Raw genomic sequence first — 22,806 nt, forward strand, 5'->3', positions numbered from 1 at the left:
GCCAGGGTGCGCTCGGCCCTAGGCACGAGGCCGCCGAGGGCGGGAGGCGCTGTGATTGGTAGACGCGGTCGTCAATCGGGCGCAGGAGGGGCGGGGCGTGCCGCCGAGAGGCCTGTGGGCGGGAGGCGGCAGGCGGAGCCTGCATGAATGAGACTCGCGGCGCGCGGGCTGCAGTCGGCGCTCGCGGGGAAAGCCCGAGTCCCGGCCGGGAGTGGGTGGGAGGAAGCGAGGTGGGGGGAAAGGGAAAGAGCGCGGGGGGCGGGGAGGGGCAGCGCCCGAGCGGAGCGCCGAGAGCCGCTGGTGTGAGCGAGAGCCGGGCGCCGCAGTCTCCGTCGCGTCGGTGCTGCTATCCCCTGCACTGCCTGCGCCCTCGCCGCGCGCCGGGCGGGACTCCAAGGAGCCCCCGGCACCCCCCACGGGGCCGCGGAGTCCGGACTCGGGAGCCGGCGCTGAGGGAGGAGCCTGGTCTGAGTAGCCGAGCCCAAGGCCCCCGGGAGTGGAGGTAGGGGGCTGAGGCCCCCAAGGGGGCCCCGCTGCAATGGGCAACCTGGAGAGCGCCGAGGGGGGCCCGGGAGAGCCTCCCTCTGTTCCGCTGCTGCTGCCGCCCGGCAAAATGCCGATGCCTGAGCCCTGTGAGCTGGAGGAGAGGTTCGCCCTGGTGCTGGTGAGAGCCGAACCCTGCCCCTTCCCACTCCTACCGCCCCCCAGGTCCCGACGCCCCGGGTGGGACTTTGTGCAGGGCCCCCGTCCCGCCCACCCCTTCAGTCAGGGCCCCGAGAGATCCTGGCTTCCAGTGTCTTCCTGGGAACCTCTGAGCAGCCGCTGGCCGGCCCGGACTACCCCACTGGGGACCTCGGGACGCCCCAATTTCTGGACATTTAGGAGGAGGGGTCCCCAGCCCGGAACCGCCCCAGGATTCAGGCTTCTCCCTCCTCCCTTCCCCTTCTGCCGCCCTTCTCATTTCTCCCCACTTCCTCGTCAGTCTCCAGAATTCTCATTCCTGAGCCTCTCGCTGGTGGAGGGGATTCAGAATCTAGGGGCTGGCTCACTCCTCAGCCTAAGTCGGGCTTTCCTGAGCTCTGAGTGGGGAGACTGCCTCTCGTGTTAACATGGAGGCTTCCCAGGGTGTGGGTCCCACTCCCAGCCCAGACCAGATGTTTGAGGGGAGAGGGGGAGTGGGGAGGGGGCTGGCAGCTCTTGAAGGGGGTGGAATAAGGAGTGATGCCATTCTACTTATTTTCACAAAGGCCTGCAGGCATCCTGCTAAGTTATAGTGGATTTGTCTGAAGGGCTGAACATGTGGATAAGCCATTTCACTGGGGGGGTTTTCCAAGTGAATGAGTACACAAACCATCCCCCCTCCCCCCAACTTTTCTTGTTAAGCCGTAGTGCCTGGTTCGTGTTCTTTTGCCTGTGCTTCTTTTTAGTTTTTCTGTAGGTTCCAAAATGGTCTGTGTAGATGGGTTCTTAGAGCTGACTTTGGGATACTTCTTTGGTGTGGGAATTGGACATTGATGTCACTGGCTCCATGAATAGAGAGGTTCTGACCTGGTATCACTGGGATGGAGCCAGAGAATATGTTGGAAGAATATGAAGTTTTGGAGAAAGAAAACATTTGCTAACAAAGGTAAATCTTTGAGAAACTTGGGGAAATAGTTCTCAGTTGCCCAAAGAACTGTCTAAGAGGCAGTAATAATTCTGGTGTTATTGTTAGTATGGCCAACTTTGCCTTTGCCTGTGATGAGGGATAAGTTGTGGACTTAGCAGCCTTATTGGATTTCTTCTGCCTTGGAATTGGAAGATTAGATCTGTTGGCAACAGTCGAGCTGTCTAGAGATCCTGGCCTCTGCGATGGTAAAAAGCCTGACATCAGCCCACTGGCACCAGAGCTGGCTCAGAGAGGGTCCACAGTGTTCCAAGGGGAAGCAATGTCACTGGCAGTCCTCTGCCTGCCAGCTCTGCAAAGGGCCAAAGGGATCTGGGCCACACATCCTGTGGCCCTCTGCATTTCCCCTGGCTTCCTCAGGGGGATGGGGTGAGTCAGTGATTACTAATGTGCTGTGACTGTCTTGGAGGCTGAGGAGGAGAGACTGGGACTTAGTGCCCTTGAGAACAAGAGCTCAACTGTTGGGGAAAAGAGTGGGAGGGAATCTGCACTCCAGTGGGGGTGTGAAAACCCCCAGCAAGCTGGCATGAGTTAGCTATAGAAATTGGAGAGAAAGGGATGGTCTGAGGTGGATTGGGTGGGAGGCTGCCTTAGGTAGGGGCTGCCAGGCCATTTGTTGTGAGAGCCCAAAACTAGAGTCCATCATGTCCTCATTGGACTTGGTTGATCAGTTTGTTTGGTTAGCAAACTGTTGGATTAATATTCACAAAATGCATGGGGTGTGCTGGTTACTAACCAGAGCACCCAGGCAGCCCAGGTCAAATGGGGGACTGGACCACCCACTTGCAAGCCTTCCTTTCTGTATAAACTTTTGATTTGTTTCCTCGTGGCTTTTGTTTTGGTCTTGTTTCTGTGTGCCTGAGCTGCTGCTGATGGAGGGTTGGAGCGGGGCAGGCCAGGGCTAGTTAGCTGTTTCAGGAGAGGAGGGGATTTTACCTCAATTTTCCAACACTGGGAAATCATGCTTTCTTAGGGATTTGAGTTCTTCTCTGGGCTCTTAAAGGTCTGTCTCTCTACTGCTCCTTTCTACTGGCCTTTGGGAATGATACTGACTGTGAGTTAAATGTTTGATCCAGGTACAGGCTCAGGTGTATTTCCTGAACCATCAGGAGATGCATAGTAGTAGAAAAACCAAAGTCTCTGTCTTAGCAAGTGTCTTCTCTGAGCCTAGATTTCCTCATATGTAAAATGGGGCTAATAATCCCTGTCCTGGTGAAATTGTAGGAATTAGGTGAGCTCAAGTATGTAAGGTGCTTGGCACCCAGTAGGTACTTAATACAGATTAGCTTCTTTTCTGGTGGTATGAAACAGTCAGACAAGCTACTCCTTTCTCACCTTTTTCTTTCCTGGATTTGTTAGCTTCATTATAATTGGTTTAGTTTATGAAAAAGGTATTTGAGGAGTTTGTTGAGGTGTGACATTCTGGTGTCCTGGTTAAACATGTGGACTTATAAGTCAGAGTAGTTTCAGCACTGTCTCCTCCACAGTCTTCACTTAGAAAAGTGTTTGACCTCAAGCAAGTTACTTAATGTCTTTGAGTCCCAGTTTCCTCCCATAAATGGGGATAATAATAGCATTTGCTACATGAGGTTGTTGTGTGGATTTAATGAAATTTGAAGTCATGTACTTAGCAGAGTCTGGCATCTACTATATGCTTAGTAAATGGCAACTTTTAAGTTCGTGCCTCTCAGCAGAGAGTCTGATCTGAGATCATTTGTATTCCCAAAAAGGGGTTTTAAGTTCAGAAATCTGATGAAGCCAATTACCCCATTTGGTATACCCAGTCTCAAGATAAGGCAGCTGCTGTCAGATGGAGGGCTTCCTCTGCCCCAGTGTAACTATGGAAACCCCCTTGAATAGCACCCTGGCTAGGGAAGTTGTATCAGTGTTGAGTCAAGACCACAGGCTCCCAGCTTTCTGGTGCAGACACATGATCTGACCCACAGCCTGTCAGCTAAGGTTGGTGAGCTTGAGGTCTGAGGCCCCGTGGTGATTTGTTCATGACACTGATCCTAAGAGTCTTAACCTAGCCCAGTGCCTTAATCCAGGGTTTTCCTGTGGTGTGCTGCACATGGGTCACAGGTGTGCTGGGATACTGATTCACTTATTTCTAGGGGCAGCTAAGGTCCCCAATCGGTTCCCTCTGGCTGAGATCAGCTTCTGCCCCATATACTGTACAAATAGTATTATTTTCTGTGTGTGCCCTGATGTGAAAAATGTTGTGAAGCTGCAGTGTTACACTGTTTTCTGGGATCCTTCCTTACCCCATTATCTGAGCAGCAGTTCCCATTCTGTTGAGTATTGAGAAGTTTGGGATTGGCGCAATTACTCTGAGCTCTCTCAGTATCAGAGCCAATCTCCAGTCCAGTAAATCTCCAATGTGCGTTTTGGTTCCAACTAGGTAACTACCCAAGCTCAGTTGCTCAGAAGCTAGTGTTCTGGCCAGTAGTGGACATTCTTCTGAGAGAGGAGGTAGAGGGTTCTAAAGGCTTTGAAAGGATAGCTCTCTGCCTCTGGTGTGTTTGCACCCTGATTTTTCTTTTCATTGACTTATTACAGACTTGAAACTGAATGTAAAAGTTCTGATGCCAGAAAAAGCCCTGGATATCCCTCAGGAGGAGGCTTGCAGGGTGTGAGGGCAGGATGTGTGACAGGGGCTTTCCCTGCTGCAGCTCCTCCTCTCACATTTCCTTGGTGATGTCTGACGACGCAGGGTTTTGCTTAAGTGTAATGTTGGTCTGGGAGCTAAGCTGGCCTGGGTGCTAGTTATCTAAGAGGCTTTGAGAAGCCTTCTTTGATACAGAAAGGGGCTAGGAAAACCTTGGACTAAAATATCAAGTTCCAAATCACCATGGTGGAAATTTTTTCCCCAGCCCTGGGTGAATTAGTTCAGGCTGGAGTAAGCCTTGGGGGGGAAAGGGCCTTTGACATCAGCTGGTCAGAGGAACCTTCTTCTTGTTCAGAGACCTCATAGAGAAGACCCTGGGCCACAGAGAGGAGTCTCATTCCCTTGACCTTCCATTATGACCTTAGTCTGGGGGAGGTGTGTATGTGTGGGGAAGGGACTGATGGAGTGGACTCTGTCATTTGGGAATGTTTTCATTGCCCCAGAGGGAGATTCAGCTTTTTTTTTTTTCTCTTAAAGTAATACTCATTCTCTAAAGAAAGTATGGGACAATTCAGAAAGAAGACAAGATTGAAGATTTAGGTTGAAGAAAAACATCCATATTTTTCTAGTTCCATTACCGAATGTAGTGAATGTTTTTTAAAACCTTTTGTATTTTTTTCTCTACATAGGGTTTTGTACAATGTTGTGATATTTGGTATATATATTTTTTATTCAGTTTTTTTTTGTGTTAGGTATTTCATTAGTTTTCCCAGGTTAGTAATTGTAAACATTTTAAAATGCTTGTACAATAGTCTGTCAAGTGAATGTACCATTGTTACTTAACCATATACCTTTTGTTGGACACTTGTTTGCTTCTGTTTGCCATCATAAACAATGCTGTAATGAACATCTTAGTATACAAAGTCTTTTCAATATTTGGAGTTTTACTTAGGGTAGAAACTCAAAATTGAACTTGCTAGATTGTAGGATATAAATGTTTTTATTTCCAAATGTCTTTTTTAAAAGGGAGTAACGCATGTGAATGTCCTTAAAGGGAGGGAAGATGATCGAGAATAGCTTCTTTTTTCCTGATTATGAAAATAGTACATGTTTATTAAGGAAATTTGGAATTTACTGAAATGTATAAGGAAGAGAATTAAAATCACCTATACTCTCATCATCTATTAACATTTTGATGTACTTATGTGTATATTTTAACAATTAGCATCATACTGTGCATATTGTTTTGTAAACTGATTTTTCATTTACCTTTTTTTTGAGACAGGGTCTTTCTCTGTCACCCAGGCTGGAGTGCAGTGGCATCATCCTAGCTCACAGCAACCTCAAACTCCTGGGCTCAAGCAATTCTCCTGCCTCAGCCTCCCGAGTAGCTGGGACTACAGGCATGTGCCACCATGCCTGGCTAATTTTTCTTTCTTTTTTTTTAGAGACGGGGTTATTTACTTTTTTAAGCATTCTCTCATTTGTTTATTCTTCAGTATCATGATTTCATGGCTGCATAGTACTTTATAATATAATATTTTATTACTGCCTTATCTTGCGTTTTTTCTTTTTTTTGCTATTGTAAATAACACTGTGATGAACATTCTGTGCATAAATATTGTGTCCATCTCTGATTATTTCCTTAGGATACATTGCTAGAAGTAGAATTATTGGGTCAAAACGTATATGCTTTTTTTTTTTTCTTTTTGAGACAGAGTGTCACTCTGTTGCCCGGGCTAGAGTGCTGTGGCATCAGCCTAGCTCATAGCAACCTCAAACTCCTGGGCTCAAGCAATCCTACTGCCTCAGCCTCCTGAGTAGCTGGGACTACAGGCATGTGCCACCATGCTCGGCTAATTTTTCTATGTATATTTTTAGCTGTCCATATAATTTCTTTCTATTTTTAATGGAGACGAGGTCTTGCTCTTGCTCAGGCTGGTCTCGAACTCCTGAGCTCAAGTGATCCTCCCGCTTTGGCCTCCCAGAGTGCTAGGATTACAGGCGTGAGCCACTGTGCCCGGCCCATATATGCTTTTTAAAGGCCTTAGAGATATATATCTTCTAAAAAAGTTTTATCAGTTACCTTTTCCACTGATAATATATGTGTGTCTCCCTTTCTCTGTAAGCTAACCATTACTGGCTGGTTTAATTCTTAAAAAATCTTTGCCAATTTCATTAATGAGAAATGAAATCTTGTCTTACTTTGCATTTCTCTGAACATTTCATCATAAGTGTTTTGGCCATCTTTTGTTTGTGTCCTTTGTTCTCTGTTGGGAATTTATTATGTATACATATGTCTATGTAATAAAGATATACATTTCCCACACTTTTTCATTATAAGATATTTTGCACATGTGAAAGAGCATTATTTAACCTACTATGTAAGGTTAAAATAATAATGAAATGAACACCAGTGTATCCACTGTGGAGTTCTTCGAATTGCTTCCTGCCCCTTATTTTCTTCCTGCTATCTGGGATGAAAGAGCCCTTTAGCTCAGGACTTGTTGGGTCTGTGTTCTGCAGCTGGGACAGTCCAGGTGGTGGCCGCACCAGTGCTTCATAACTGTCTGTGGGGAAACAACTGCTACAGCTGGTGAGAACAGGAACTGGTCTTGGTGGAAATAACTAATCTTCAGTGAAGTGAAAAAAGAAGCCAAGGTAGAGAGGAAATGAGACCACAGATCCTCCCCTGCCCCTGAGGTTGCCTGGGAAGGCTGGGCAGAGCCAGGACACTGGTTCCGTGGTCAAGACCAGAGTAGCCACCGCAGAACTGACTATAGTGAGCCTAGGGCACAGCAGCACTGGCTGCCTAAAGTCAGCATGTCGTCGGTCTGCCAGGCCAGTCACTTCCATTCTGGGGAAACATTTCTCCCGAGTCTGAACTGAGCTGAAGTAATGCCAGGGAAAGGCTGGGGGTTCATCCCAGTTCAGAAATGACTTTAGAGAAGGGGAAGGACCTTTTTCTTTGAAAATAAGAGAGAGTACTGTCATCACACAGCTTTTTCCTCTCCTGCTCCTCACTGGGTAATTTAGGGCTCCCTCTTTGAATAGTAGCACATGAGAAGGTCAGGGTTTTAAGATTGTCATCCATGGAGAAAAGAAGCGGACTCCAGAATAGAGCTGAGCTGGGTAGCTACAATTCCTGCATTCCCATTTCCAGTCTCTCTCTTTTGCCTCCCTTGGCAAAGCTATGTCTTTGTATCTTGTTTTCCTTCCATGTAAGAGTGAGCCTCCCGAGGAAGGTGTGGAGGTGTCAAGCTGCCTCTCTGTACTAGAGAGACTCTTACTGTCTTTGCCTCCCACCCTCCACTCTACTTCTCTTTTTCTCTTTCAGAATCCTCTTCTTTCCAGGTTCTCTTACCCTTTCTGTCTTCTATCATCTCACAACAAAGTTGTGGATAGGGAGTTTGTGTTGGGTAGGGGAGGACCTTTATACGGTTTTGTGGGGAGCAGTATCTCCTCTCCCCTCAGCTTTACTAATATGCAGACTCTTCTTAGTTTATGAAATATTTTGAGGTCCTTGAAAGGTGTCCTAAATACTGTTCAGAACCACGAGGGTCTAGCAGAATTATTTACATGGCAGTTTTGCCAGCAGAGGAAAGGTTTAGGCTGTTGGGGCCCAGTGATGGTTCAATTCTTGTCCTCATCTCTCCCCTCCCCTCAGTCTCTTTTACCACCTTCCCCCCTCACCCAGGCTTATAGCCAGAGCTGGAGTGGGGGCTGGTGATCTTGCCTCTGGGTCCCTTACACGTTAACGTGTGCTCTCTTTCTGCCCTGCTTGCTTAACTCTACTCAGATCCAGAATGGAGAATATCATAGTCCTCTTCCAATTGTCTGGCCCCTTTCTAAGAAAGAGCTGGGTATGAGCTTGGTGTTTGGATACTTTAGGAGATAGTTATGCTGTTTGAAGAACCACTTACAGCTCAGAGCAGAGTTTCTGCTCTGTTTCTTTTATCTGCTTCCTTAAAGGGAGCTGGGGGGGGCCACTAGATCTTCTCAGTGTATCCCATGGAACTTAAAAAAAAAAAAAAGAAATCTGTCCTGAGAGGAAGTAGCTTTGACACTCAGGTCAAGGTAGTTTGAAAGAAAGACCATTAGTTCTGGAATCAGAAGACTTAGGTTCTGATCTAGTTTTATTTATTTATTTATTTTTTTGAGACAGAGTCTTGCTTTGTTGCCCAGGCTAGAGTGAGTGCCATGGCATCAGCCTAGCTCACAGCAACCTCAAACTCCTGGGCTTAAGTGATCCTACTGCCTCAGCCTCCCGAGTAGCTGGGACTACAGGCATGTGCCACCATGCCCGGCTAATTTTTTTTTCTATACAGATTTTTAGCTGTCCAAATCATTTCTTTCTATTTTTGGTAGAGACGGGGTCTCACTCTTGCTCAGGCTGGTCTCAAACTCCTGAGCTCAAATGATCCACCCGTCTCGGCCTCCCAGAGTGCTAGGATTACAGGCGTGAGCCACCGCGCCCGGCCCCTGATCTAGTTTTAGAGTCTTTTTCTTCAGCTGAATGACCTTAGGCAAATCCTGCAACTTTTCCGAGCCAATTTCATTCTTTACGACATGGCCATTCTATGTCTTTTGTGGTTCCATATAAATTTTAGCATTATTTTTTTCTATTTCTGTGAAGAATGTCATTGGTATTTTGATGGGGATTGCATTGAATCTGTAGATTGCTTTGGGCAGTATGGATGTTTTAACAATATTGATTCTTCCAATCCATGAGCATGGAATATCGGTTCTTGACTCTATTATAGCCACCAAACTGGCCTTCCATTTTTCTCTAGTTTCCCTTTCTTCATCCTCCCGTCCATTCTCCACAAAGCAGTGAAATTCAAAATAAAACTCAAATGGCATCATTCTTTTGCCCAAAAACCTTTAATGGCCTCCCTTTGTATTAAAAAAAAAAAAAGGAAAAAAAGCAAACTCTTTTGCTACTGACCCTTAAGACTTTATCACTTGGCTCCTGTTGGCCTCCATAACCTTACTTGCCCTCCTGTTTACCGAGCTCACGTTAGCCTTTGCTCATTCAGGACAAGCTCCTTTCTATCTGAGGGTCTTTGTACAAGCTGTTTCCTCTCCTGGAATGCCCTTTCCTTGGATGTTCAAATGACTCATTCTAGTTTGTGCTTTAGGTCTCAGTTTTTAAAAATGCCATCTCTCAGAGAGGCCTCCCCCACTTATTATTCTCTTAGCATCCTATTTGTTCTTTTGTATTATTTTCCATTTTGAAATTGTTTGATTACGTGTTTATTATCCATCTCCCAGACTGTTGACTCCACGAGGATGGGGACATTGTTTGCTTATCATTGTGCAGGCGAATACCTGGCACAGAGTAGGCACTCAACAAATGGCTGTGGCTGATGGAATCTCTAATATATGTGTGTGTATAAATATAATCTAAAAAGGCAATTAAAACAAGACTACATACACTGTTTTATAACACCACATTTGTATGTAAATGTGTAGAAAAAAGGCCTGGAAGATCAACACCAAGCTGTTAACTCTGGTGACCTGTGGAGGGGAATGAGTAGGGTTGGGGGCTGAATAGTGATTCATTTTTTATTCTATAAGCTTTTGAGTTGATTTTTTTTTACAATATTTATTTTGTGTATTTATTCCTCCTCAACTTTTATTTTTTCTTTCTTTCTTTATTTTTTTTTTTGAGACAGAGTCTTGCTTTGTTGACCAGGCTAGAATGAGTGCCGTGGCATTAGCCTAGCTCACAGCAACCTCAGACTCCTCGGCTTAAGCGATCCTACTGCCTCAGCCTCCTGAGTAGCTGGGACTACAGGCATGCGCCACTATGCCCGGCTAATTTTTTCTATATAGATTTTTCGTTGGCCATATAATTTCTTTCTATTTTTAGTAGAGATGGGGTCTCGCTCTTGCTCAAGCTGGTCTCGAACTCCTGACCTTGTGCAATCCACCCGCCTCAGCCTCCCAGAGTGCTAGGATTACAGGCGTGAGCCACTGCGCCCGGCCCCTCCTCAACTTTTAATGCAAAAAAAGAAAACTACTCTCTCTTACTCTCTGCACTGAGCCAAAGGAAGAGTGCAAGAGAGAGAAAGGACACCAGTGGGGTCAGCAGCTGGCCACAGCCATTCCCTGCCCTGGCTGAGCTTGGCACTAGTTTTCACATAGAAAGAATCCTAAGAGATGCTCTTCTGCCCTAAGGCTGTATTTTAAATTCTTAAATGTAGGCATGATCCTGGTCCTCCAGACACAGGCAGATTGTATATTTTTAGCCTCTCTCATTTCCAGGCGAGTGAAAGCTGCATCTCCAGCCTTAGCAGAGCTGCAGCAGGTAAAGTATGCAAAGGGAATATACCTGAGCTTAGGCTTAACACACCTAAGCCTCTCAAAGTCAAGTCAGTTCAGAAGCTCTGACCCCCATGGAAATCATCTTCTCTAGATTCTTGTCTCCTAGGGATAAGGATAGCTAATAATTTTAATAGCTAACATTTATTGAGTGCTAATGGTATGGCAAGCACCATGCAAAGCACTTTACACACATTATCTCATTTAATCATCACAACTCTGCAAAGTAGTTATTATTATCTCCATTTTATAGAAGAGCAAACTAAGGTCCAGGGAGGTTAAATAGCTCACTTAGGATCACACAGATAGTGGGTAGTGAAGTCAGGATTTGATTCCAAGCAGTCTGACTCCAAAGCCCACATTCTTAATTATAATCTCCTCTTTCCAGGGTTGACTCCCCCTTGCTCTTAGTAGTGCTTTGGAGAGGACTGAGTAGATTATGGCAGAATGTAGGGGAGGTACAACAGAATAAGTCGTCCTTTGCTAAGAGGTCTAGTGGAAAGATTTGGGGTTTGGAGTCAGCCAAACTTGGGTTTGAATTCTAGGTATCCCACTAGGACATTTGCTATTCAATAAGTTTTTTTTAACTTATTTAACTACATACCAGTGATATCACTAGTGATGAAAAAATAAATAATGCCCTTGCCTTCATAGAGTTTAGAGGAAAAGACACATATTTAACAAACAAATATTACAAATTATGATAAGTCCTTGGGAGGCAAAGAACAGGTTGTTAAGAGAGAGCATAACAAAGAAGACTTCATTTAGGTTGGGAAGTCTTGGGTCCATTCTAAATGTTCATTCCATTTTTCCTTTTCTTCTTGATTTATTAAGGAACTATGTCTTAGGTGTCCATTGTATACATAGCACTTTCCCCAGTACTTTGGAGTATACCAAAGAAATAGAAGATAATGCTCCCTATCTAAGTTGGAGAGACAATATATACATTTAAAATCGTATTTTGAACTACAGAATTAAAACAAGTGTGTATCCTCAGGTTGTCTGTGAGGCTCTCCATGTGCCGTAGTTATTTTATCCATAACATGGAAATACTATTTGTCTTGCCCAATCACACATTTTATGAATACCAAGTGAGAAAATGCAGCGAAGGGGTGTCAGACAGCTGTGAGCACAGAAGGATTGGAGAGTTAGGGAAGAATCAGCATGGTACAGGATCACTAATCAGGCAGTGCTTTAAGCAGGTCATGGGCTTTAGTCAGGTGTTAAAGGTGACAGGTGTAGATCAGGAGAGAGGAGGTTGTTCCAGGCCAGAGCAGTGTGGGAGGGGATTAAAGAGGAGGAATGAGGCAGTTATGTGAGGGGCAGTCGGGAGCCCTCCCGCTGGAATGGGAGAGCCTAGTTACAGACAGGTGAGCTCGGATCAGGACATATGATCAGTTCACCCAGAGCTTTGTTTGAAGACTTCCTGATTGTTACAAAAGGTTATGGAGGCCTCTCTGCCCACGCTTTCAATGGGGAATAGAGATTAGTTGGTAAATTGTCCCTGGCCAGTTATGAGTTTGCTCATTAAAAGTTGAATGATTGAAATTTATGAGAAATGAATGCTCAATCCTCATAGGTTAGGGAATCAGGATAATTTGATTTAAGTGAAACTGGACAGAGAATGATCCCACGTGTTGGAGATTGCAGAAATCTCCAAATGTAGAAGCTTCCATTTCTAGTCACTGAGTTTTGAGCTAATTCTTTCCATTGCCAAATATATCTTGCCTTCCCTTAGGGTGAAATATTGTCTTGTACTGAATAATTTGTTTTATTAACAATGCCTTTTTACTCCTTTTTTTCTTCTGCCTCCTATGTGATGAAACAATACCTTATTTGCGGTAGGTGCTCAATAAATATATATCAGTGCTCAATAAATATATCTCCTTATATATAAACAGTGTCCAATGTTTGTGAGCCACTTTCTACCTGCTGGTGATTTCCTGCACATTGTCTTTTGGGGGGCATGGCCAGCTAATCATCCAGGCTGGGCACCTGGGAGTCACTCTAGGCTACTGCCCCCTCACCTTCCCTCCATATGTACTACCACTGTGGTGGTTGGTCCTCAGCTCTGGCCTGGTCTGTTGTGATGGACTCTTTAGTGATCTCTTCGCTCCAGTCTTGCAGAGCCACCCGCTCTAAGCCAACATCACAGCCATATGTAAAGATTTGGGGGAAGGGTTTTCTAGGAAGAGAGAACCTGTGCAAAGCTTTGGGGTGGGAAAGAACTTTACACATTTGAGGAACTGAAAGAAGACAAGATTGGTTGACCGGGATGCTGAGGAGATGTCCAAGAAGGCATAAGACGGCTGAACAGGGCCCAAGTCACGTGGGACCTTGTCAGCTTTGGTAAGGAGTTGGAAATTAATTGTAGAGGGAAGTTTTAGGCATGGTAGTGATCTTATCTACTTTATAGTGTTGAGTTCACTCTGGCTGCTATGTGGAGAGTCCTGGACTCTGCCTCCCCACTGGGCAGCAGGTTGGCCTGAGGGAGACCCAGGCTCCTCACTGTACTCTGCCCAGCAGGGTGGATGGTGCCCTCTGCCCTTTCAGGTTTGACTGGTGCTCAACCCTCACTCCTGTCTGTACCTACCCTCAGGCCAGAAAGGCAGTGCCTCTGCTAAGCTGGCTCCAGTGTTTGGCGTGCCTACCGGTGGCCTGAGCCTATAATTTGGTGGGTTGGCTGGTTACAAAAATAAAAAGTGTGACCTATAACTAAAGCTGAGTGGATTCAGTGAAGAGGGAGCTTTTAATTTGCAGAGGTTCTGGGCTGTACTTAACTGGAGGAGAAATGTGTCTCCTCCCTAGGTGCTGCTCCATTTTCTCTCTTTAGTACCTACTCTGGGGCAGGTTAGGGTTTGTGGGCCTGGGGGTGAGATGTGGAGGACCTTAGGGAGATATTTGGAGGGGACATTAGAGTCCAACATGTTTGGTAGGGCTTCCCGGGAAGTGGGCATTATCCAGTCTTGCTTCTCACATGGCCCACTGGGAAGGAAGTAGAATTTTAAAATGTTTGCATGATCACTCATTTATTCATTTAACAACTATTTATTGTTTACTCTGTATTTTAGACATTAGGGATACCACAGTGAACAAAAAGGCAAAAGACCAGCCTCATAGCATTCACGTTGTTTTGGGGGAGAACAATAAACAAATATACAGGTATTTAATGTTAAATAGCAAGAAGTGCCATGAATAGGAGGAGGAGGAGAAAAAATAAATAAAAATAAAAACATAAAAAACGAAGTGCCATGAAGAAAAAGAAGGTAAGATAAGCGGGTAGAAGAGTGATGAGGGTGATATTTTAGACAAGACGGTCAGACAGTTTGGCGGGTTTGAGGTATAACAGAAAGCAAAATAGTGAAGAGCAACTTGCCATGGACTCTGGATCCCAGCGCCTGAGCATGTCTCCGAGGAAGGGGCTCCCTATGGCAGTGCAGTCAGTCTGGGCGGGGATCAGTCAGTGCTCATCTAGGGGCCCAAGTGGGCCCCAGTCAGAGCCTGTGGTTGCTTCTTCCTGGCTCCAGCTGTCAGAACTGTCTGCAGGGCTGGGCAGGGTGCTGATTAACTGTAAATAGATACTTGTCTTTCCAGGGCTCATCAAGCCCGATTCTGTCAAGATTTCCCGTTCTGTGTTCTGGGCTTGAGGAGGAGTGGAGGAGTGTGAAGTCTGGCCTGGGAAACAGCTGCAAGGAGTGCAGGGATTGGTTCTGGCTGTGTCCAGGTGCTCAACAAGGCCTTTTGCAAGAGCTTTGGGGCTTAATGGATTTGGATTTGAATCTTGACTCTGTTATTTATTAGCTCTGTTACCTTGGGCTAATTTCTTAACCTCCTTAAACTCCAATTTCTTTGAACCTCAATATCATCCTGTATAACCAGGATGGTAATACTTACCTTTTAGTGATTTTCTGAGGATTAAATAACATGTGAAGGACCCAGGGCAGTGTCTGGCATAGTGGATGCTCAATACATTTTAAGTAGAAATATTATTTGAAGGCTACTAACCTCTTGAGTCAGAGATCTGCTATTGAGGAGCCTAATGAAAATATTCAGGAAATATGAGTTATTGTTGATGGGTAGAGACTGATTCTCTGTACTTCGAAGTTGTAAAATCACTGAACTGCCCACATTAGTCACCTTTCTTTTCTACTCGATGATGTTGGCCTAGTCATGACCTCTCCACAGGCCTTAGGGACCTTGAGGGACCAGGGAAACCCTTGGCTTTTGTTGGGCTGCCCTTTAACACATTTTATCTCTGGTGCAGCCGTGGAAGGAGCCAACTTTTAGAGTCTTCTGAACAAGAGGCTTTTTACCAAGGCCATGACAGCCATCATAGGCCTGCCAACTCAAGACCTGTGTTCCTGGTACTGTACTGAACTCTGGGATGGTGGAGCCACTGTTGTGTGGGCTCATTTTGTAGATTGGAGATCACACACTCCCCTCCCCTCAATGCCAGCCCTAGAGTGAAGCCCAGACAATGTTCTGGAGTAAATGAACTAGAGCTATCTGACTAGGAAAGAGCATCTTTGTTTGAATCTTCTCTGTCCACAGTATGCTTGGGCCCCTTACTTTGGACAGATCTCTTGTTTGTGGTTGTGGTTATTTTGTTTTTACTTGCTGCTCAGCAGAATCAGCACCACACAAGCTCTCATTATCCTTGGGCCCTTGGCAGGCAGGGCACTTGGTGAATCCTGCTCCCCTGGTCACGTCTGCAGATTGTTTTTTTGATGCATCTGGCATGAGTTCCACACTGATGGTCCAATAGCAGCTATTAATTGCTCCCTTTGGGCTTGTTTAATTATTGCTGGCATGGTGGGTGACTAAGGAATTAAGAATCTCTTGTGCATTTATGGGGCAGCAGGTTCTAGTGACCTCCCAAAGCATTTATTTATCTGTCATTTCACCAGAATATCCTTGCTAAAGTTGTGAGCAAAACCTCATGAGTTGAGGGGTAGCCGGCCTAGACAGTGTCAGGTAGCATTTGGCCTCCCAGTTGATTCTTTCCAAGAATTTTAAAGAAACCATATATTAATAGTACTTATTGCCTAGAGATGCCCAGAGAAATGTCAATATGGTGTCATAACAGTATAAAAGCACTACCAGCTGCTTCTGATGGTCTTGGAGGCCAGAGGCCAGAGAGCTTACTCCAGCCTTATTCTGTAGGCAGGTGAAGGTTCACATCAGTACTCTGGAGGGCCTCTGAGAGGGTGAACCAAGAGTGGTTAAGGTGTCATCTTCCCTGGCTGGAGACAGGGAGAAGGACAAGATACCAGCCCTCAAAGACTCACCAAGTGCAGCCTAGTACTCATTCACTCAGCAAGCACTTAGAATTGTGTTAAGAACCAGAGAAATAAAGATGACTGAGACAGTCATCCCGCCCGCAGGAGTTCAGTTTAGAGTTTACATTAAACGCATAATTATAATATACAGCTGGGTAAGTGCAATGGTATAGATAGGAAGCATTGGGGAGCTCCGAGGAGAGGTAGGGGCTCGAGGACTACTACCTGGAGGAGGAAATCTCTGCTGGCTGAAAGGATAATTAGGAGTTGGACAGAAGTGTGGGAGAGAAAGCATTCCAGGTAGTGGGACAGCATGAGCAGAGGCATCAGGTGAGACAGAGCATGATGTGTTCAGAATTCTCGTAGAGCTGCTCAGAGATGTTGAAGTGTGAAGTATAAGGCTGGGAGGCAGGGTAGAGTGGTAAGGAATGCCATGTGGAAGAGACTGTACACACATGTTTTGTAGGAGAGTGGCACGGTCTGATTGTGAGTTGTGGATGGGTCAGTCAGGCAACCATGGGAGGGAATCAGAATTGGAGGTGGGCAGTCAAGCGCAAGGCCTTGGTCGTATGTTGATGATGATGATGATGGACACCTGAACCAGGGCCGGTTTGCATGGTAGAGATGATGGGACAGAGTCAAATAAAAATTAACTATTAATAGGCCGGGCGCGGTGGCTCACGCCTGTAATCCTAGCCCTCTGGGAGGCCGAGGCAGATGGATCGCTCGAGGTCAGGAGTTCGAGACCAGCCTGAGCGAGACCCCCGTCTCTACTAAAAATAGAAATAAAAATTATCTGGACAACTAAAAAAAATGTGTATATATATATATAGAAAAAATTAGCCGGGCATGGTGGTGCATGCCTGTAGTCCGAGCTACTGAGAGGCTGAGGCAGTAGGATCGCTTAAGCCCAGGAGTTTGAGGTTGCTGTGAGCTGGACTGGCACCACAGCACTCACTCTAGCCCAGGCAACAAAGTGAGACTCTGTCTCAAAAATAAATAAATAAATAAAAAAAAATAACTATTAATAAAGAGTCAAAAAGATTAAAATTTCAAGATTTGATGACTAATTAGATTTGACATTGCGAGGGTGGAAATGAGGGAGAAGGGAGGAATTTAGGATGACATCCAGATTCTAGCTTGCTGGATTAGTTAGATGGAGGTGCCATCAGTTAGGAGAACACAGAAGGAGAAGTACCTTAGAAGAGGAAGTGATGAGGCCACTTTGAGACACGTGAGGCAGCAGTGCCCGTGGAATGTCTAATGGGGGGGTTGGATATTTAAAGCCAAAGCTCAAAGAAGAAGTCTGGGGTCGAAATACATATTTGAGAGTCATCAGTGTTTACTGGTCAGGTAAAATAGAGATTTGTGGCACAATCAGACCTCAGATTTGCAGACCACAGGTTTAACCTGAGGAAGTCTGGAGACAGTTGGGGAAGTGAGGGATTTGAACACTGGAGATAACTTGCAGAATCTCTAGATCTCTCCACAGATAACAGGACTGTGGCCCCTAAAGTTTAGAGGAATTGTCCCAGATCATTCAGCTGCTCAAATAGCAGAGCAGCTTGGTGACTTGATTCTGTCTCCCCAAATTCTGGTGCCAGCTTTCCTGTGAATGCCCTGGGTGGCTGTTGGTGTCTTGATTTTATCTTTTGAAGGGGTGTGGTGCAACCTCTGCTCTAACCTAGAGAATTATTGGATCACATGAGATAATGGAATTGTATTCTGTGTATGTTTAACCTCTACTGTTCAGCTATCTCTATATGCTCTCTTTTATGTATGATAAGGTACTATGAAATCGTATTTTGCATGTGTACTTAGATGTTAGCTCAAGTCAGGTGCAATTTCTGGAGTGAGTCCTTCCAATTACCATTTATAGAATCTTTCTCCTATGCTAGGCACCATGCAAAGTCCTTTTCATTCATTCATCCTTTCACTTAATGGTTATAAGAGGTAGATATAATCCATATTTTATAGATGAAGAAACTCAGGTTCAGGGAAGTTTAATAACTTTCAAAATTCAAATCCAGGTCATCCCTGATTCCAAAGCCCGTGCTTTGGAACATTCTGGAAAGTTTAAAATGCCACTCAGATGTAAGGGATTTGTCCAAGAGGATGGTTTCTTTGTCCCTGTGCTCTGCATAGCCTATGAAGCTTGACCTGCAGGTGTCTGGCACATATACCTCATCAGCTTGTTTCACCCAGTTGTGCTGGATAGGGGAGTGGTGTCTAATGATCAACCAAAGCCAGTCAGACAAATCCAGGTGGACCTTTCCAAGTTAGAAATGGAGATTTGTTTGCTTTGTAAGGAGCTGCAGGACATGGTAGAAAACCTGTCTATTGGAGGCTACGTATCTGGGTTTTGCTACTTTCTGTGTGACTTTGAGCTAGTTGGTCTTAGATTCTTTTTTATTTTTCTTTAGAGACAAGGTCTTGCTCTGTTGCCCAGGCTGGAGTGCAGTGCTGCAGTCATAGCTCACTGCAGCCTCGAACTGCTGGGCTCAAATAATCCTTGTGCCTTAGCCTCCTGAGTAGCTGGGATGACATGCTCACACCATCACACGTGGCTGCTCTCGGATTCTTAATTCGCTCACTAGTTAAGTAGGCATAATAACTTCTACCTCCATTAGTTATTGAGAGCAGTAAGTGAGATAATGTGAGAGAAGTACCTGGCATATAAGAGATGCTCAGTGATGTTTTTCTCCCTATCTCTGGCCCCTGAGTGAATAACACTTACAACGCCAGACATTTCAAGAAGCAGAGAAGATTTGAGGTCTCTTTAGGTCATGGGGAGAAAAATCTCAGAAGGCTAACTCCAAAAAGGTTTTTATTTCTGGCTGGACAATCAAACGAGATATAAAAAAGCTGGAACAACTGAAAAATGGTGTTAGGGTGTGGGTAGCCAAGCCTTCCTCGTCAAGCTCCAGCCTTAAAGGCGTGGGGGATAACATTGAGAGCACAGCTCATGGGTCTAGAGCAGACTGGGGTCATGATGAATCCTCCCAAAACAGGATAGAAGCACTGAGGCACTGAGGATGTTTCCCCAAGTGAGAGCAGTTAAAAAAGCAAGGAGACAGAGAGGGCTTGTAGTGCCTCTCCCTGACTGATGGCTTGTGACAGATGTGTGCCTGTGCTGGGCCTCAGTTTACCCTTGCATAAAGCAGAAGTCATGCCCCTCCCACATGTGTCTGGAAGTAGGAAGGGATTCATTAAGTTTTATGGTTTTTATGATAAGCTCCTGGATTTATGAGGAGACTCCTGGAAAGCCAGAGCTGGGCCCCTCCCAGACTGCGTCTGCCATCCACTTGGGCAGCCACAGCATCTGTTAAGCTGCCTCTGTGTCTAGGAACAAGTGTGTTCAAGGCAGGGTCCTCAAGGAGCTTGCAGTCTTGTTTGGGAAATAATACAAAATGTGAAAAGTGAATAACGATATGAGAAAGAAGTTATTTTTTCCAAGAAACCTTGTAATTAAAGGATCTAGGGGAGGTAAGAGCAGTAAACCCTGCAGAAATTCAGAGGAGGGAGTATGCAGAGGCCTGGGTAGTTTGGGGGAGGTTCCACAAGGAAGGTTGAAATTGTATTGGTTGGTCCTGAAGGATGCATATAATTTAGAAAGGTGCAAAGAAAGGCTAACACAATTCATTGTCTCAGAGGAGGCATTGTGGGAGGTTAAAATCTCAGGGTTCAGATCCCAGCTCCACCATGTACTCGCTTTGTGACCCTGGGCAAGTTCCACAGCGTTTCCAAGCCTTTGTTTCCTGAATGTACAATAGGGATAATGATAGTCCCTTCTTCATAGGACTTCTTATCATCGTGAGAATTAAATGAGATAATTCATATAGAGTGCTTATTGCAGTTTTGTCAATAAAATTTAGCTTTTGTCATTACTATTTTCATTGTAACAGTATTATTATATTGTCATTATCCTGCTTATGCCCACCTACTCACCTTAGCTCATGAGACCCTTTGTCATCTTTGTTTCCTGCCTGCTGTAATTTCCTCCTACATACTTTCATTCCATTATAGCAAATCACTTACAGACTTCTGGATTTGTTATGATGTTTTGTGCTTCCACGTATTTGCTCATACTGTCTCCTTGCCTAGAATATCACCATCACCATCTTCCCTTCCTCTGTTGCCTCTGCTTTACTCCTTCCTGCGTAATGTTTAAGACTAAATCCTGGCCCGGCATGATGGCTCACACCTGTAGTCCCACCTACTCAGGAGGTTGAGGCAGGCGGATTGCTTGAGCCCAGGAGTTGGAGGTTGCAGTGAGCTATGATGACGCCACTGTACTCCAGCCTGGGTAACAGAGCAAGACCCCATCTCAAAAATAAACAAACAAACAAAAAACACAACTAAATCCTATAACATTTCTTCCAGGAAGCCTTGCTTGACTCCTTGGTCTAGTTAGATGTTACCTCCCTTGGATCCCACAGGGCCATATGCGTCTCTTTCATAGCAATGAGCAGTGCTGTTCTGTGCTTACCCCTGGTTTGCTTGTCTAACTTTCCTCAGGCAGGATATAAACTTCCTGAAGGTAGTGGTCATGCCCTGTTGATTTTGCTATCCCCAGATTCCAGCTTACTGCTTGGCACATAGGTGTTTCCCAGCTAAATGTTGAATAAAAATCCCAAACAAAAAGACATAGCTAGTGTTATGTATAACATATACTATCTAGGTTCTGATTTAACTTATTTAATTATCACAGCAACCCTATGAGGTAGGTCATATTCCTACCTCCATTTTACAGGTGAGGAAACTGAGGCTCACAGAAATTAAATAACTCTCCCAAGAACAAACAACTGGAACGTGATAGAGCCAGGATTCAAACCCAGGCAGTGTGGCTCCACAGTCAGTGCTTTAACCACTACATTGTGTTTGTGCCTCTAGGAGTGTCACTAAGATTTGTGATAAGGATATTTATTGAATGTCCAAGAAAAGGCGAAGAAACTTTAGCCATAAGTCACAACTTCGTGAACACAGTTCAAAGAGTTAGTAGATATGTGAAGGCACTGTTGGAGTGGATCTCATCACTCTCACTTATGAAAGATTTGCTAGTGATGGTGGATTTCACCTGCTGTGAATTGGAGGCGGGACGTGGCTAGCAATTGGAAAGGAGGTGATTTCTTTGGGGTGTAACGGAGTAGAAAACTTAGGGACAGGAGAAAGAAGAGTGTGTGTGGAGAAATTCAATTTTCCCTGTCATGTAGCCATACCTGAATTCAAGGGAAGCTGAGAAATATATTAATTCTAGGCTGTCGAGTGTTCAACTGAACGTTGGAAGTTCATTACTAAGGAAGGTGGGGAGAAGAGGTTGTGGGACAATAAGAGGTCTCTGCCATATCATTCTTCACATGTGATTATACTCAGAGCTCAGAAGAGGGGCTGATGTTTTAAGTCGGGTAGTCACAGAGCTGTTGGATTTTAAGTCAGGTAGTAATAGGTAAAGATTCAGAAGATTGAGGAAATGTCAGTTAAAATGCTAGGGTTAGGAAATGGCGAGAGTGGCTGTCCCCAGGAGAGAGAGAGTCCATAGAGTAGGAGAGGATGAGGCTAGTCAGAGAAGCTGAGACCAGCCTAGAGAGAATCTTACCTTGGAAGCTCTTACTGTAAATTGCTAAGAGCAACAGAGCAAGGAGTTCAGGTTCTTGTGTAAATGATAAGGAGTAAAAAGGTTTCTGAACCAAGAATAAACATGATTTATATGCTTGGAAGTTTCATCCATGTGCAGGGTGGAGGGGGAGGGAAGTCCTGGAAGTAGGGATGCCAGCTAGAAGGTTATCCCAGAGGGCCGAGAGTGAGCAATAAGGGCCATCCAGGTGGTGACAGTGGGATGGAAGGGAGTGTATAGATGAGAGACCTTGGGAGGGAGACCCCCTGGGCCTCGGTGAGAGATGTGCTGTGGTGTGGGGAGCGATGGGGATGCGACCCCGGGAATATTGTGCCCTCTCAGAGGTAGCACTGTCTGTTGGGCTCCCCAGGCAGGAGGACAGAACCTCATGAGGAGAGGGAGGACACCGGTTGGCTGTGGGGAGAATTTGAGGCTCTGCCCCAGACTCTTTGGCTTTGGAAAACCGGCTGCCCCCAGTGGAATAGTTTCCATTCTGCGTAACTGGGGAGTGTGTGGGTCTGGCTAACCGCGAGGAGGGGCTGAGGAGCCAGTAGACAGATCAAGTTGCTGTGGCAGTGGCTTTTTAGCTAGGGCCTGGGGGCTTGGTTGGGAAGTGCTAACAGGAGTTCTCCTATCTGAGATTGTTTACTTCTTCACTGGGTAGGCTGGAAGGGTTGGCCTCAGCCAGGGTCTAGGGGCCAGGTTTTCTGCGGGGTTACCTGATGTCAGGTATGAGGCCAACGGTGTGACAGAGGGTAGAGCTAGGGGGCTTTGCTGGCATTGGGGACATGGCCAGCTTCCTTTGCCTTCTCAGGATCTGGTGGAGGAATCCTCTAGGGTGAAGAAGACGACTCAGGGGAGTAATTGTATTTGGAAAAAGCCATTTCTTTGAGTGATGCTGGCCTTTGAGGACCTTTTCTTCATCTGACTTCCCTGGTGTGAATTGCAGAGCTCAGCCTGAGACATCTGGTGAATCCATTTCTTTTTCCTCCAGGCTGCTCAGGGATGTGGCCTGAAACTGCTCAGCAAGTCATTTCTGGTTATAGAGTCATCAGTGACCACAGAAGCACGTTCTCCAGACATGGTTCCGAGCCTGTGAGACCTGGCTTTTCCCTGGCAGCTTGTCCCCAAAGTGATAGCTTCACTTAAACAAAAACAAAAAGCCAGACCTAAGCCAGACAGACCTATAAGTCAAGGAGCACCCCCACTCTTCTGATGCCTTTTGTCATGCAGTACCCCAGCAACTTTCCCATACGTCTCACAGGGCAGCTCAGGCCTAGAGAAAACTGTGTAGCTAGAGTGTATTGTACCC

General features: G+C 45.5%; 1 protein-coding gene across 6 annotated transcripts in view; it reads left to right on the forward strand.

The window, feature by feature from the left end:
* Positions 1-265: 265 nt before the first annotated feature.
* The window catches only part of FMNL3 (formin like 3), a 50,197-nt gene continuing 27,656 nt past the window's right edge, over positions 266-22,806 (forward strand). For 2 of the 6 annotated variants that reach the window (XM_045554977.1, XM_045554976.1), the window contains exon 1: positions 294-664. In XM_045554977.1, the coding sequence (XP_045410933.1) occupies positions 539-664 (126 nt within the window). In that variant the 5' untranslated portion in view covers positions 294-538. Of the gene's footprint in view, positions 665-1,528; positions 1,628-22,806 lie in introns of those variants that run through there. The other 4 variants (XM_045554980.1, XM_045554979.1, XM_045554975.1 and 1 more) reach the window with 3 other exon arrangements.

This window comes from Lemur catta, chromosome 6 (genome assembly GCF_020740605.2).
Source record: "Lemur catta isolate mLemCat1 chromosome 6, mLemCat1.pri, whole genome shotgun sequence".
Classification (NCBI taxonomy): Eukaryota; Metazoa; Chordata; class Mammalia; order Primates; family Lemuridae; genus Lemur; species Lemur catta.